The sequence below is a fragment of the Falco punctatus genome (assembly GCF_963210335.1).
Source record: "Falco punctatus genome assembly, chromosome: 4".
NCBI classification, from domain to species: Eukaryota; Metazoa; Chordata; class Aves; order Falconiformes; family Falconidae; genus Falco; species Falco punctatus.
In genome coordinates, this window is record NC_137583.1 from 15,862,076 (window position 1) to 15,879,067 (window position 16,992).

The 16,992-nt window shown below is 42.7% G+C and overlaps 1 protein-coding gene across 1 annotated transcript in view; it reads left to right on the forward strand.

Annotated features, from left to right (window-relative positions):
- PTPRG (protein tyrosine phosphatase receptor type G) overlaps positions 1–5,870 on the forward strand; it is a 427,945-nt gene extending 422,075 nt beyond the window's left edge. Inside the window, exon 29 of the mRNA XM_080382926.1 lies at positions 580–5,870. Coding sequence (XP_080239052.1) covers positions 580–726 — 147 coding nt within the window. The 3' untranslated portion in view covers positions 727–5,870. The remainder of the gene's footprint in view (positions 1–579) is intronic.
- The last annotated feature ends 11,122 nt before the right edge of the window (positions 5,871–16,992 follow it).

The window sequence follows — 16,992 nt, forward strand, 5'->3', positions numbered from 1 at the left end:
TCATTTGTTATAAACCTCAGTCCCACCGTGTACGTCTCTGATTTGCAGTTTGGCTTATTTCTCATAGAGATAGGGGGCCACTGTATGGGCAGCCCTAGCGGAGAAGGACCTTCCGCTTGTCATCACCCCCCTGCCAGCCCTGGAAGGTTAAGCTGTGCTATTCAAACCTGGCATGTTGTGATCTGAAGGGCTGCAGCAGGGCAGGTAGAGCTGCAGGGAGATCAGGCTTCAGCAGAGGGGCTCTCCACTCTGCAGCAAGAGCAGCACCCTTGCCTCGGCGTGCATAGCTCTGCTCGTACGGGGGAACAACCTGGGGATGAGCTCCGGGCTCAGGTATCATCCTTCCCTCCTGTAGTATTTAATAATATATCAGGAATAATATAATTTACACAAAACTGGAGTTTTGGGTTGGCAAGGTTAAACTAGATTAACAGAGGCAATTGCTCTCTGAGTCTTTTTCGTTGCTGTGTGTGTGTCTAGTAACGAACATCCACGACCTTTCCTGGAAATGCCAAATTTAAGTGCCACTCGTTTCTGTACACTTAAAAGGATTGAAGTAATTTGTCCTTTCTTTTCCAGGAACAGTACCAGTTTCTTTATAAGGCAATGCTAAGCTTGGTCAGCACTAAGGAAAATGGAAATGGTCCCATGACACTGGACAAAAATGGTGCTGTGATGGCCAGTGACGAATCTGATCCCGCAGAAAGCATGGAGTCTCTTGTCTAATTGGAAACCTGAAAAGGCACTTAATTTGTAGAACTTCTGAAGACTGAGTGAACTTTTTTGAGGCCTTTTTTGCCAGACTCTAGGTTATACAATAACCCAATTACTTTTTTACACTGATAAAAGTTTTGATATTTATTTTTTGCCATTTTATGTCTTAATGGTATCCTACTGAGCATTTGCACCTCTGTTTATTTCACACAGTGAAACGCAATTTTATCTAGTTTGCACTATATGATCAGTGTTACTGCCTATAATATTCTAATACAAGACAAGCCCTGATGTGACATTCCATGACAACAAACATATGCTTTTTCTGTTTTGTTTAAATGCAGTGAACTTTTGCTAACTACAGTGACCCTCGAATCTTAAATCTTGAATGCTAGGCCAGATGGATTCTTTCTACAACAGATACTGTACCCCTTCATACCATATTTATTATTTTAATGATCATGTCACCGTTTTGGTAACGGTATTCTGCATTCCAGTGGAGTGGATGAGCAGTGTTCATCCTTTCTTGACAAAACATAGCAGGTGATTATTGGCTACAGTGGAAGTGTAATAGCCTTGTGGAGCTGAAACAATTATTTCTGTATTGTTTCAAATTGCTGTTTTGTACACAGACATGCCTAAGACTTGCTTCACATGGAATATATAAATTACATACACTATGATTATAAATTAGATGCAATTCATGCGTGGGACGCAGTGATAGGTTTTGAATTTACAATTTGGAAGTTTCCCCATGTATTCAGAAAAATGTTGATTTTAGTTTTTAACCAGCCATATGATGGGAAAGTGTTTTGGTTTTATTCTCATCAGCGCCAATACAGTGAGAAATCTACTACAACCCAAAGTCAGACCTGTTTTCAGATATATTGAAGGTAGCAATATTTTACATTACTAAGCTATTCAATATTTTAAACACATTAATTTCCTTACTATTTCTTGAATATGACCTCACACCTAATGGTATGTTACATGATGACAGGCGTTTCTTAATTCCATAACTGTTAGATGCCATTTTTACAGGTGTGTAATTTTCATACTTTAGTGCTAAAACATAAAGTACTGATCCATATTTACTGGTGAAGCAAACTAATAAAAAAACTACCTATAAAGTTACATTCTCCCTCTTTTTTTTGCCAGACTAATTCTTTAGCACAAACCTAGCTTATTGTGTTTTCCCTCCCGCACCAATAAAATGTTTTCCTCCAGATTATAGAAATAACCGAATTATTCTTTGGAGCATTTAAGTATACATCCTCACTGGCTCCCTTTTCCTTTGTATTTGGTTGCAGTTCAAGAAGGTCCATCCCTATTTAACAAAAGAAGTACATACTTAATTCTCCTGAAAATTAAAGCTAATCATGTCCTTCATAGCTTGGCTGAGTAGGGAGGGGTTATTGCATCTGCCTTGAGAAGGAACTACATCATTTCAACCATCCTGACGTCTGGTATACAGTTAAAGGCACTATCCCTTATATATGGCATTAGTTTCTTCTAAATTTCAACTGCACAAAGCACACATTGTAAGTTTTCAGGACTTGTCAAAATGTTGCAGTGTATTTTTTTTTTTTTCATTTCAATTTGAACCTATTAATTTCTGCCAGTCCAGTCTTGCGGAAATACAGAGATTTGGCAAGGTTCTGTGCGTTTTCATTTGCAAGGAAGCTGAAAGCGAACTGCTTAAAATTATATTGAGAGTAGGTATTTTAGTTGAGAGCCTCATGAGGTACAAACTGATATGGTCTCGCTGGGAGCAGAGGAGCTATGCAAACTGGTATGTGCTAACATCTGGCCTTTTATTTTTAATAAGGGAAAGACTTCCTAGTATGATACACTTGATTAATTCAACACCAAAGTATTCAAGAATTCATCAGCAACCTTTTACACAGTCACTTTTTACTTCTCAGTTTGTTGAATCCCTCCATACAAGTTATCCAAATAACTGCTAATGCTGAACAGTATAATACATCCATGGTTTCAGTAAGGAAATCCCGTGTCCAGCAACAGCTTGCCCAAATAAAAAAATGTGCAAAATGTTTCAAAAGATTGCTTGTTAGTTTGGATCCCCGTTGCACTGGGACAACCTGGTACCGAGGAGGGAGTCAGTTAATGTCTGGGAGGAGGTAAGGCTGGCTTTCCAGTCCTACACCCCAGTAACGAGAATTAAGTAAGTTTTCAAGTAGTGCTGCCTGCAGGGGCTGGAAGGCTCTGCTGAGTGTTCTGCTGGCCAGTGTGCATCAGCGTTAGAGGCCGGGGAGCCCCCACTTGCACCCCCAGTAGTGATCCTGGCCCCAGGCAATCCCAGCTGGTAGCACGGAGGGACTCTGATGAGTTGGATCAGTTCAGGCTGAAGTAATTTAAGTTCCTGGGGAGGTGTAGGGAGAAGTTAAGAATCCAAGCCCTGACAAGAGCTAAGTGACACAAAGATTACTGCAGGCATCAAGAGGGCTGCATTTGTTCAGTACTTTCAGCTGATTACTTTTCATTTCACTGGCGTGATGGAAGATAACTGTGGTTCATGACACACTGCCTGAATATCCTTGGTTTAATCCCTTACCTTCTCACAAGTTTTAAAAATCAATGAAAGAAGGCTGTGGGGTTTGAACTTCGGCAGGTGCTTTGGAAATCCATGCGTTTGCATTGGCATTTTCCCACACCTGTGATACCTGCTTGGGGTCTAATCCATGGGGAAAGAATTTACACTGATGTTCTTTGAGTTCTCCATGGATTTTTTTCTTAAGGGGGGGTCAAGCTGTGTGTTAAGCGCTGTGTTGACAGTCAGATAGCCGAAAGATGATAGTGATGCATTAGGCTGGAAGTGGATGAAGCTAGGAATTGCTTGTGAAGGTCAGGATTAAAAGCATGGAAGAGCCAGGTCTATCCCACTGTAAGCAGCTGCGGTTCTGCTCTCACAGGGGTTGGCACCCTTTCCCTGGGGCTGAGCGACACTGGCAGAAGGAGCGAGTGCATGTTCAGGGGTGTGCACTCATACTGCTGTGCCGAGATGCTCTCCGGAGTGTCTGGCCAAAGCCCCACTCTGTGCATCACAACTTTTGCCACACCACCCCCCGCACTGCAACCACCCCGTGGCATTCGGCCGGGATGTCTTTCATGCATCAGAAGTTCCCAGACAATGTGCAGGCCTGTGAATTAAGAGAGCCTGAGTCTATCCCATCACTATAAAATGTGGTCCTCAGCACCAGCCCTGAGAAATAAGGAGAGAAAGGACTGAAGTACACATGTATATCTGTGTCTACATTTAGAAAATATTGTTTCTCCACGTCTTGCATGTGTAGACCATGTGAAAGTCACAAAAGACTTCTATGCTTTGAGCCCATAAGAGCAGGCAAGCTTTCCAAGAGGGAATGCTTGGAAAGCTGCTGTGTCATCTTAACATCTAAAATGGGTGACAGTCTCAGATGAATGCCCTATCCTGCAAACGCCCCTGTACATGAACTTGGCATCACTAGGAAGGTCTGGGAGAGCCAGTGGGACTGCTCAGGTGTGCGGGCTAAGCCTCAACTCTTCTGCAGGACCAAGGTCTAAGAAACGTTCATTTTAAACAGCATTTGTCCTTAGTATTTCACAGTGTCTGTTTCCAAATATTAGTTTAGGAACAGGAAAAAGAAAAATCTGAAACCTTTAAACTGCTTCTTGTGTGTGACTGTTTCCATACTGTGGGTCTGTTCTAGGTTAGTGGAATCATTTACAGGATCTGCAAAATTTCAGTTGTTTTTCCAGTTTCTGACTGCTTGAATTGCTTGAATCCAGAGTGATACATTGGAACATTAGGAGAAGAATCTTTATGACACAGCACAACTGCCTTCTTATTAATCTTTTTTTAAGCTGATATATTTTATTTAAAAGCTAAAAATATAGATATTGATTCTACCAAAGATACATACTACTAATTCTCAGCAAAACAAAACCAACTTAATTTAAAAAAAAAATAAATTAAAAAGTAGTTGTCTTAAAGATTTAGCAGTCTCTCAAATTCATGTCTTTTGACATCAGATCTTGTGTTCTGAAGTTTATGTTCAAATGGTGCCAGTGAATTTTTATATGAAGGGAAAATGCCTATTTGTTGATCCACTGCATTGCTTTGCTTCTTTTTTCTTTTTACTTTTTATTTTTTTTACAGACGTAATTCAACTCTTACTGTTACCCCTTTGCTCTTCTTCTCTTTGTTGCCATTCTAACAATGTGAACTACATTGGCTTTACTTATCAAAGGAGAAGGAATGCAAAAATAGAGAGAGAAGGAACTGTAATGAAGAGATTTGGCCTCCACTTTGTCTTAGCTGTTAAACTGTTTTTAGTGGTTTTGTTAACTATTTGCAAAGGGAAGCATTTTCTACAGAGGATAATTAATTTCAAGAAAAATGTCTTGAGTTTTAAGAATAAACGTCTCCAAAAAAGGAGATAGTCGATTTTATACAATGTCACAACTCTCCAACATTTGGGGTAGTGACTTTTTTTTGTTTTGTTAGAACATTTGAAACTAGAAAGCAGCCATTGTTTCTAAAGACCGAAGCATTCATGTGTACTCCTATTTTCTTTTCCTTCATTTTTAAAATAGCAAAATCATTAAAACTGTAAATATTTTGTTGCTTGGATAAGCATCTTCTGGGAACTTTGTATCTATGGTATATAATCATAGAATTTTATATTTTCATATAAAGCTAATTTTTTTCTAGTTTCACCTCCTTCCTAGTTCTGTGGTGGCTATGTGAATACATACCTTCTGTGTATCGAGGCAGTGAGACACCCATCATCACACTCCAAAAAAGATTTCCACACATGTCATTTATTTGGGGCAGTGATTGTGAAAGTTGGATTTTTTTTTTTGATTCCATTGTCAGTGTGTGCAATAGGAATTAGACTTAGCCAGTCACTGGATACGTTTGTCTCATTGATCCATTCAGAAAAAAAAAATGTGGTGTTTGGTTTGGGGAGAGGGTGGGAGGGAGTATTTTGAGGGAGATTTTTTGTTGGTTTTGGTTTTTTGTTTGGGGGGTTTTTGTAACTTGAAGAATCTTCTTTTTGTTATGTTAAACTATATCAAATCATTCTATTATAGTGTTATTTAATATGTAAATTGTATTGCTATACATAAAATAAAGTATGGTTTTTGATGTATTTACAGACTTCTTCCTTATTTGCATCAAGTACACATACAGAACAGATGCACAAGTCAGTATTTCATTGTCCCAGGCGTGCAGGAAGAATGATGAGATCCAAGGCCTGCTTTAATTAGATCTCAAATTTCCAAGCAGTACTCAGCTGGGAACAGTCTCTCAGTCACTTGACAGTGGAGATCACCGTTACTTTCTTAATTGTCTCCGACTATTAGAGAGCTGCCAGTAAACCCCTTCCCTCACCACTGGTCCTCCCCAGACTAGTGTGACCCATCATAATCCCTTTTGGAAGGGGTGTTGTCTCCATTCAGAACAGGACCTCAGAGCATGGACGTTATTGCCAGCTCCTTTGGGTGCTCCCTTCCTTCGCTCTCACCCCGGTTTATCAGCAGGTGTCTGCCTGGAGGAACGGGGGCTTCCACCAAGCCACTGTCACCTGATGTGTTGTGATAACCTGCATCTACGCGCTGCTTACCTAACCCCAGGGCTGTGGTAGAAAATGCAAGAGTACTCATCCCCATCTCAGGCAGACTGGGAGGGAGGGACAGATGTTCCCAGTCCCAGAGATAAAGCAGCAAATATTCCCCATGGAGCACATTAGCAGTCATACCTGCCTGCCGCATCTGAGCCAAGAGCCGTCACCGCAACGGGCGTGCGTTACACCACCAATGCTCAGCGATTTGCAACAAAACCCCGACAGCTCTGCGTACCGCCTCCCGCGCTGGTGCTGCGCCGAGTGCAGGCGTTACTTTGTTGTCATTGTCCTTGTGGGAAAACCGCTTGGGTTTGTGGACACGTTCTCGTTCAGATCTGCTGCCAGCAGCGAGCTGCAGAGGCACTGCCTGCCGTGGGGCACGGCAGCTGCCTGGGCTGACAGCCTTCGGGAACAGGGCAGCATGCAGCCTGCAGAGCAGTACCTGCACGTGGGCAAACACCACCAATAACTGAAATTGCTGGTCAACGTGAAATTGCCGGTTGAAATCAATACACTGCATGCCTGTCCTCTTTTGTGTTGCTGCGTTCTCACTTGTGTGTCCATGTTCTGGCTGACTGGGAGAAAGAGGGAGCCTGGGACACTAAGACAGGGAAGCGGTGAGTGTGGCACGGCAGTGCTAGCAGTACAGCCTGCTGGCTCCTGCAAAGTCCCTGACTTTGTGGCGTGCTTCCTTGCTCCAGGGCACTGCCTCCTGTTGCACCCCAGTAACAGGCCAGCACTAGCCCACAAGCGGCTCCACCTGCCTGGCTGCTCAGGGAGCGGGTGTGGGAGGGCAGGGGGCTGCTTCCCCGCCTGCCAGGCCTGCCCTGCGGGATGCTACAGCGGCAAGAAGAGCCCAGTGCCCTCTGCATGTCAGGCCAGGAGCAGGTAACTGGGGCTGAGCACCTGGGGAAGGGTCCTCTGCCTGGCTTGGCTTGGCTGCCCTACCTCCATGGAGAAGATGGTTTAACAGTTGGGCTCCACGATCTTAAAGGTCTTTTCCAACCTAAATGACTCCATGATAAGACGGCAGCCTCTGCAGGCACAGGTAGGTGGGTACACCGTGCTTTGTAACAACGCGATGGGAAGAGGGCTGCTGAAACACCGCTGGTCCAGGCAGCGCCGAGGTGGACCTGATGGCAAGCTGCACGCAAGTCAACACCGCCTGCTGCAAGAAAAAGACAAACGCAAGTCTGGCAGGTTTAACCTGGGACCACGTAAGGAAATCCTCCCAGTCTGCTCACAGCAGGTTTAAAACCATCTCTTCTTAGGAGGGAGAGCCACACAGGAAAAAAACATAACCCCACTGACCACTGACAAAAGGAGAGCAACGGGAATGGTTAGTGATCTGGAAATCCTCAGAACAAAACCAGGATGAACTGGAACATTGCCCAGTGAAACGCTGGAGAGAGACAGCCTGGGAGATGCAGGAGTGGAGGAAAGGCTGTGGGGCTTGTCTCCGGGTATTTAAAACACCGCTCCTGAAGAAAGGGTGTAATCTTCCTACATCTTTGGTAGATATGGCAAGAAATAGAACTTGAACAGCCACAAGGCAGGTAGGGGTCGGGCAGCAGGGACATCACCTGGGACAGTGATGCAACAAAAAAAAGATTTCTCTGTAGCAGCTGCCAAAATCAGGACAATCCAAGCCAGCCCCTTAAATGAAAACCTGCATTTTCAATAGATAGCAGCAGCTCCAGGGTGGAGCCCCCACACTGCTGACGGCCAGATCATCATGTGCACACACAACAAATGGGGCAGAGCTCGCTGCGGGATGCAGGGTGGCTGTTCTTTCCTAATTTACCTTTGCCTTGAGCCAAGCTCAGCAGAAGCTCCCTAAACTGCAAACAAAGGCAGCACAGTGTTTGCTGTGGGAGTCCCTGGTCCTCCTGAGCCATCTTGGTGAGCCACAAAAGCAGGAGCAGAGAACAGGTGAAAAGGCAAAGCCTGGGAGAAAGTACTTGGTTTGTGTGCTTATGCTGGGGAGGGGGCCTGGCTGAGATCTTTATCCAGTGGAAACCTACAGTAGGTAATTTATTAATACTTGGCAACAAAGATATGATTTACCAGCACTGCCCACTACTAACAATGTGCCTGAATTAATTGGTGGTATCAGGAGATCCCAACTTCTTTCGTAATAAATAGCTAATGAGTTTAGCCTTTAAGGCTTCCAGAGGCTGCCAGCAGTCATGTTAAGCAGGCACAAATAATAGCAGCATTTTTATTAAATGGATTCAAATGCCAGAAGGTGTACTTTCAAGACCTTTTGCAAGACAAAAATAATTTTGATCAATGGCTTAGTCCCAGTCCTATTAGCCACTTCAAGCTCCACGAAGTGCTTCGTGCGCTGACGTGTCACCTCACCGGCTGGCAGCCACTTTATTGATCACTTGTGGTTTGTTTCCCCTTTGCTGCCCATCAGTGTTTCTGATGTCTCTCTGACTTTGTAACGCTTTAAGAAGCAACACTTCACAAAGCAATCTTTCCTGACACTGCGTTCAATTAATCTGACAGTCACTGAGCTCGCTTTTCTAAGTTGTTATCTTCCTTATGTCTCAAAATCCTTGTTTAGGAGTTGACCCCTGCTTTGCTGGTGTTTTATGTTATGTTTTTGAATTTTGAAAAGATTCTGCATTTCAGTTCCATGTCTCTTGTGGGAGTGGCTTCCAACACTTCATATTTCACTGCCTCTGTCCGTGAGCCATGCTTTCTGTACGGCTCATAATTTCTGTCACTCCCAAATTCGAACCCTGTTGGTCACATGTCCTGTATCACAGGATAGCCTTGCACAATATGTAATCATAAATACTTTGTTCCTCTGTCTAAGGTGCTGCTGAAAGAGGGAGTTTCTGAGTCAACGTCAGAAGAAAGCCAGAAGGTATGTGTGTTTTGTCTTGGAAGGATAGCATTATTGGCTGGAAGCCCAAGGCTTGATAGAAGGGAATGTGGCACAACCCTCCACCAGCTGTTTTGCTGGGTTTTTTATGATCTAAATGATGCCCCATCTGAAAGATGAGAGCCAGCAGGCTCTGATTGCACAGGCTTCGATGTAATATAGAAGTTTTTCTGCACTATTTAGGGTCTATGGGTTCCAGCTTTCTCTGGGTCCATCAGGGCACGATGCCTGCAGCCAGGAGTGAGCAGAGAAGTTTTTCCTACACGCGAATCTGGCCTAGGATGGGTTTGAGACAGCTGATGGCTACTTTTGGTACCTCCATAAAATGTATCGCTGCTCTGCTCATCGGTACCATATGTGCACAGCAGGTAATGTACAGTCTTGTTAGCTGGTGTCACGCTAGTCCTCAGAAGCCAGATCTGGAGGAGTGAGACACTGAGGCAACAGAGGGAACCTCCAGATAAAACCCAGACGCTGTAAGGAATTTAGTACAGCTTCCTGAAAAATATTTTCACATCCTAATAGAGAAACTGTGGCTTCTCAGCCGTGCCTCACACAGACCCACAGCCCCTCCCCACCCCACGCATTGCCCAGCTGCCTGTCCCCCCCGTCTCCGTGTGCTATTACGGAGCATGTGGCAGCTGCAGCAACTGCTTCGGCGGAAAGAGCCGTAACATCTGCCCAGCCCCTTTCTATTGATTTACACTAACTTCACACTGGTAATCAGGCTGTGTGCGGGACATCAATGAAGACTTGATAGTCTGCTAGAGTAAGAAATGCATGCCCCACAGCCACGCACAATGCTCGGTGCGTTACCCATTGGCTGAGGTTCTTCCTTCACACAGACTTTTAGTGGGGCAGTAAATACTGGTGACCATAACAATCACCGTGACGGAGAGAGAACTCTAGGTCAAACAATATCCATTCGGCACCTGGCACAGCAAGTTCTGTAGTTCAGCACCAGAGCCCTGAGATGCTGCATGCTCCCTCTCTCTGTGAGAGGGGAGGCTGCAATCCTCTTCAGTTCCTGGCTGAGAAGGAAAAGCAAGGGGAGAGCTGACGAGCTTGATTGCAGGATAAAACGAGATCTTTAGCAGTCTCTCAGACAATGCATGGGAGGGAAATGATGATCTCTTAAGGAAAGCCTGGCTGTTTTCTCTCTGCAAAGAGCTTCCTACATGGTGCACCAGAGGGATGGAATGGAGGTGTCCTGCATGTACTAGATAAATGGGCAATTTTCTGTAACAAGGTGCTTAGGTTTCATCAGCAGACGATCAAGAATAGAAAACCATAGAAACACAATAAATTGAGGCCTTCATTACATACAGCCTGATGGGACCATCAGCACCACACAGCTTCACCCTCCAGGAATTTTTCCCAACAGGCTCAAATTGTTATCTTTAACAATACAGGCTGTGTCAGAACTGGTGGATGAACTCTGAGTCCCATCACCAGATGAAGATCCTGACTCTAAGCTGTAGTTTTAATTTAAGATATCATTTAATGTGATTTAAATTAAATATAATTTCATTCATGGCATTGTGAACTGACATTTGTAGAGAACATCAGGCTGCAGAATGTCTGGTGTGTTCAAATACCATGGGCGTGACGGTGACCAAAACAAGCTGTTGGCTATTGTAGCTGTAATATAACAAGCTGTATAAAAATAGATGACACAGAATAAAAGGGTAAAGCTAGTTAAAACCTTGTTTGTCTAGATATAGAAAGGTTATCACACTTTGCAACTAGCAAAGAATACTCTTAGTTTTGCTTAATACTAGCCTTCAAGCTGAAAAACACCATTGCTGGGGGGGAAGCATAAAAACTGTTAAAAGTTCAGTAACCTCAGTTATGAAAGGCTCTGCCATCTGAGTTTTAGTGCTTTAAATAAGTTTCCTTATTACTTAAATCCAGTTTTCTAGATAGCCTCTTACTTTGAGCCTGTTAGACATGTTATGCCTTTGCCTGAAAGTCTCCTAGTGACCTGTAAATTGATTTCAGCCTGTGAAATTGGCCATAAGTAAATCTTTGTTCTTCTTCTTTTTCCTCTTTTCTTTCCTTTTTTCTGAAATAAAAAGGATGCAGGTGGCTTGTCTGCTATCAGGCTATAGGTCCTGTATACACTTCAGAAATGCTATTGCCTTCTTAGCAATGATGTAACTCCTGAAATCTGTAGCACTAGGCTCTTGTATTATGAAGCTAAGATCACTGCGTTCATTGATAATGCCGCTATGTAAAGAAAGGCTTAAATTCTTCTCCATCATTGTTCCTTGTTATCACAAGTACATCCGCAATAGGCAGGGGTTTATTCATCTGACAGGTTTACATATCTCATCGGAGTCTACTGTGTAACATATTTGGAAAGAATGAGGCGTACCTAATTGGTTTCATGCAGAATTTCAGTATAGAGTTTTGCAGCATTTGTTTATCTCATTATTTGTGTTTACAATTTACATGTGGTAAAAAATGTCCTGTATCTTTCTTGCCTCGTAACAACTCCACAACAGCAGAGTGCCACAGCCAGCTCTCATGTCCTTACATCTTCATAACATTCACCCAGTGAACTGGGAGAACATTTTATGAATGTGTTAGGAAGAATAACTGATTCAAGCTAACCTGGTGAGCAGAGCCCGGTCACAATGAAGTTTTCTCTTTGCCAAAATTCTCTTCCCAATTCCCTAACTTGAGTCATGGGTGCCTGATCAGCCAGGTCTCAGCATCTTCCATTCGCCAGCAAAGATCAATGACTGGACTCCGATTCATCAGCTTTAATAGTTTCTGAAACACATTGTTGTGCTGGTATCCACAGGAATCAGGAAGATTAAGTATGTAACTGCCAAAAAAAATATATTAAGCTGGAGTTTGTCACATAAAAGGTATGACAGAAAGGAAAAGAATAATCTTCAAAATGACAACCATAAAGAACATGGTGATTTAATATAAACTGCATAAAAATGTTCAAATTGCACCATAGTTCGCAAATAAGGGATATTAGTAGAGCCCCCTCCACCCCCACTTTTTATGCCTTTGTTTCTTACAGATGATCCCTGGGTTTATGCCCCTGTCACCACATGTAGTAGAAGAAGACCACGTTCCAGAACAGGATAATGCTAATTTTGCAAATGATCACAAAGTCACAGACATATGGCACAAAATCTTGACCCAGTCTAACGCCCTCCTGGTGGTTTCCAATTTGTTCAAAAACATTTTCTGGAGCAGCTGTATCCCCACAGACTTTACACCAGATGAGGAAAGTCCATTCTCTCACTAATGGCACAAAAAACACCACTTTGGGTGCTCTGACCAGATATTTGTTATCAAGAGGCCCTTAATCACAGCCTCAGCAATGAACAGCCCTGAGCAGGGCTGATGTCTTCCTGAGCATACAGCCACCCCTCCCAAATCTTCTACATGAGTCATCTCTCACCCTCTCTTTCTTCCTTAGATTACACAGTAGTCCCCTTCCAGAATGCAAAGTCTCCATTATGTTATTTCCTTCTTAGTAAGTCCAAAAATCATGTCCCAAAGAGGTAATATTAACTTTGGCAATGGCATTCTTTGCCTTTGGAGCTCTTATTCTACATTCTGCCTGTACTTATAGAGACTTCAATCTTTATTGATTCTCCTGTGCCACCTCTCAGCATCCTTCCTAGGCAGCATGATGCATTAACTTTCCATATAATGAATATTCCTGTTTGGTTCCGTACTCTGAAATATACCCAAGTCTGAATGAGATTTCAACACTCTGCATTGCTGATTTTCAGCTGCATGCCATAGCCCTTGTTTTTCACAGGCTGGGGACACCAAAAGAGGCCTCTAGATCCAGAGATCTTGCTTTTAACACAATCACTGTTGTACTGGGGGGGAGGAGAGCCTTTATATTTTTCAGACTAGTTCCAACAATAAAGTTATTAAAGCTATTTTCCACCTTGCAAGAAAGCTACCTGATGATGACATTGTTCCTGCCTTTTAAACTAATTTTATTTCAATATGGTACATTTGTAGTCATCATAATCCTATTGTCGCATGTTATTCCCAGTATAATGACTGAAAATGCTATTGCTTGGGGGAAGGGGGTTGTTCTGGGTTTTGTGGGTTCAGGTTTTTTTCTGTTTAATTTTATCTACTGCTATAGTATCAGAAGATAAGCCAATTTATTCACTAAAATCCTTCCCATCCATTCTGTTGTTGACTCCAGTTTCCAGTGGAGGATACAAGGTACTTCTGTAAAGCAATATGAAGAAAGACCTGCAGTCATTCTGCTAAAGGCAGGCTGCATCCACACAGCTGCCTGCCCCAGCCCTAGGGCAGAGTGGTTAGCATCCTGGCCGTTGAGCTTCTCATAGGAGATGGGAATATATACATTATAGCTGTAAAGCTATATAGACAGCTCCTCCACACCGGGTTTGGAAAACTGTGGCACTAAATCCATAGCCTCTCTAGGGTGGCACCTCCACAGCACTGGGAACATTGTAGTCTTCCTGAACTGAATGCCATCAGACCTCCAAATAAAAGAATTCCAGATAATTTATTTTTACTCTTAACTTCTTGTTGAAAATTTCATCTTCAACTTCTGTAAAACAGGATGACAAACACTTTCACACCATGTCATTACAACTATTATAGCTTACACTATAGCACAAAAGCACTATTTTGAGTCCCAGGCTTGAGGCAATTTAGAAGGTAATGAGCTTCAGGAGAGTGGAATTTTAGCCTTCCTGCAATTACGATTTTTGTGTTTAGCACACAAACCCCGAAGTCTCAGATACCCACGTGAACCTGAGGTCCAAGGTGGGTATGTAGTACTTGGTGACCAGGTTGACACAGGAGGTCATTTCCCCGTGTAGATACCCACCTCTGCACCTACCGGTAGGGGATACAATTTGATGGATATGGCCCAGATGTTGCAGGGAGCTGCTTCCAGGGGATGTCATTTCATGTAACCCAACTTACTTGGACAGCTGTTCTGTGCAGTGCTGTAACAAACCTTTTCTTCATGAAACCATTATTGCTGCTGCCCAGCTCAAAATCTGAGCTTCCTAACAATGCACTGTAGAAGAAAAATAAATTTCCTTCTCTCCTCACATATGAGTTCTAGCTGACACTTTTCCCATTTACAGAAGGATCTTATCAAGCCTCAGCAAGCCCTAAAAGACAAAATAGCATTAAAAAAGTGATCTCATATTATATGCCCATTACTGCCATGTTTTGTATTAAATTTCCTTTTATAATAGTTAGTTAGAATTAATAGATATTTTCACAAATAGGTCTCAATTGTTACAGGTGATTACGGAGTTCAGCAGGTTGGTTATTACTGCAATAGAGCATTATCTGCTGATGAGCTTGTAACCCATATTATTCTTATCTGTTAGGTGTTTATATTATCTATTAATAATTTATAAACTAACCTCATTATAAGGTTGTAATATGGACTGTGACAGATTACAGCACAAACAGGCAATACTCAAGCACCAAGAAGTTTCTCTGTGCAGCTAATCTCAGCTTCATTATGCATTTCTCGTTTAGATTTTATCACACGCTGTTGATATTCTGGAGGGCTCCACTTATTCCTAGGATGCGGTTATCAATAATCCATGTTCTGCATTTGTCCACATGGCAACTGATGCCTGGAGTAGGAGCTACTTGCTGTTTTATTGGTATAGACAGGTTCGGGAACAAGACCAAGAGTTTGCTAACAGTCATCAGAGCAAGCAGAGCTCTGCACAGGTTTGTGGGTCTCATTGCAGCAGTGAGGCCACAGCAATAGCTATCTCTGCTCTCAGCCCCATCTTGGAGCTGGTACCTTCAGTCCTCCTTTCACAGGAGTTTTGTCTAGTGCCTGAAGATACAGCTTCACCAGTACACTAAACTCTGCTTCCCATCCACGTCAGCCATGTTCTTAATAGATTTATCTCACTAAAATAGCCGCAATGTAAAGTACTAAACCTACAAGCAGAAGCACTTGCTGTAAAATGGCCAGAGAAATTGCCAGAGAAGGACTGGGAGCAGTCCTCTTCCTGATTTGTATGTACAGAAGATGGAAAGCTTGGGAATAAAAAAAGTGGTTTATGCCCAAGTCTTTCATTTTTCACAACAGTCTCTTTCCGGTGCTATGTAAACAACAAGCCAACATTTTTCAACAAAATCCTCTGTACTTGAATGTTTTTTGCCAGTTCTCCTTCACAAGGTGGCACGCAAAGACTGACAACTGTGAGCACTCAGCTGCAGTATCTGAGTGGGTGAAAATTAATAGCAAAGCTGGAAAGAGTAGGTTGCTCACAAAAAGAGTAGCATAGCCATTCTGGGTGCACACATGCTTGTTTAAATCCCTTTTTTGTCTGAATTCATGACAGCACACCTTTCCTCGGAGCCCCTTCAGGCAGGAGATGCTCTCAGGACATCCAGGAAGAGCAGCTGGTCTGGGCAGACTCTCAAGGCAAAAATCTGGGCTTTACTGAAGCGACTGGCAAAGTTCACTTTTACTTTGGCAGAGCCAAGATTTTATTACCACCTTACCACTAAATCTCTTGGCTTTCAGCATTACTGCGTATTTTCCTGAGCAATTTTAGACATACCTGGTTCAGTCTTCTGGCAAAGATATTTATGATGAATAGTAATTATTCTGTTGTAGTAGTATCCTGGGACCTTAGCTACGGACCCATGTGCATCATCAATAGCAGCGTGTGGATGTATAATAAAGAGACAGGTTTGCTCTTTATTTATGTATGGTGCTCTTTACCTTATCCTCAGATGTTTATGCAAAGGAGTTTAAACTGAGGAGTAAACACAAAGATGTGAATACAACCTCTGGTTCATGATGTGCCTCGTCTACAGACTGTCAGAGGCTGGTAAGAAATAACATCTGTTGCTCTGTACCACTTTCCCAGATATCCTCTATTGTCTCTTCTCTGAAAGAGGATACAGTATGAATATTCCTACACTCTCAGTAACGGAGTTTTTTCTGCCTGTGTTATGTTGGGAAAATCTGTCTGGAATGTCAGTGGTGTTGGGGCAGATCTGACTCCTGCACGCTGACTGCAAATGGATGGTTCTTTCTAAAGCACTTGTATGATGTGTGCCTTATTTTTCCATCGCTATAAAAGGGGCTTTGTCGAACATTTTGACAGTTTAAAAAGAATGACGCCGTTTCTAACTTAGTGTTTCCACTGAGATTAATCTGATCTTCAGACAAGTATTCTGGCCTAGAAAGTAGCTAGTAATCTAACTGTTTTTTTAAAAATTTTACTCAAAATAAACAAATCATTTTCCCCAGCCACATTTATTGTAAATCTCAGTCTTATGGCTGTGAGATCTTTCATTGTCCCTCTTCCTCGTCACACCCATATCACGCTGAGTCATTTTCTAAAACTAATCCAATTGCTTTTCTACAAGCAAGTGAATAAAAACTAAACACAGACTACACCAGGAAGATGATGAGAAGGAAGGCATATGTTATCATAACTTCCCAGCCTTCCAAGGGTTGTATTTCCTCATAGTCTCGCAAGCATATGCAATGAGAACAAACAAACAAACAAACAAAAACACTCAGTAAACTATAGGGGAAAAGAAAGTCTTTTATTTCTCAGAACTTGTGTGGGCTTTGCAAACACACGGTTTGTTAGAAGATAATTCCTTATACAGAGTTACTTATCAGGCTGAGACAGGAGCACATAGGTTCTGCAGTATAAGCACCTCAGCTTGGAAGAACAGGGCAGGGGCTCAAAACAAGGTGGAGAACACATCCTTAGGCGG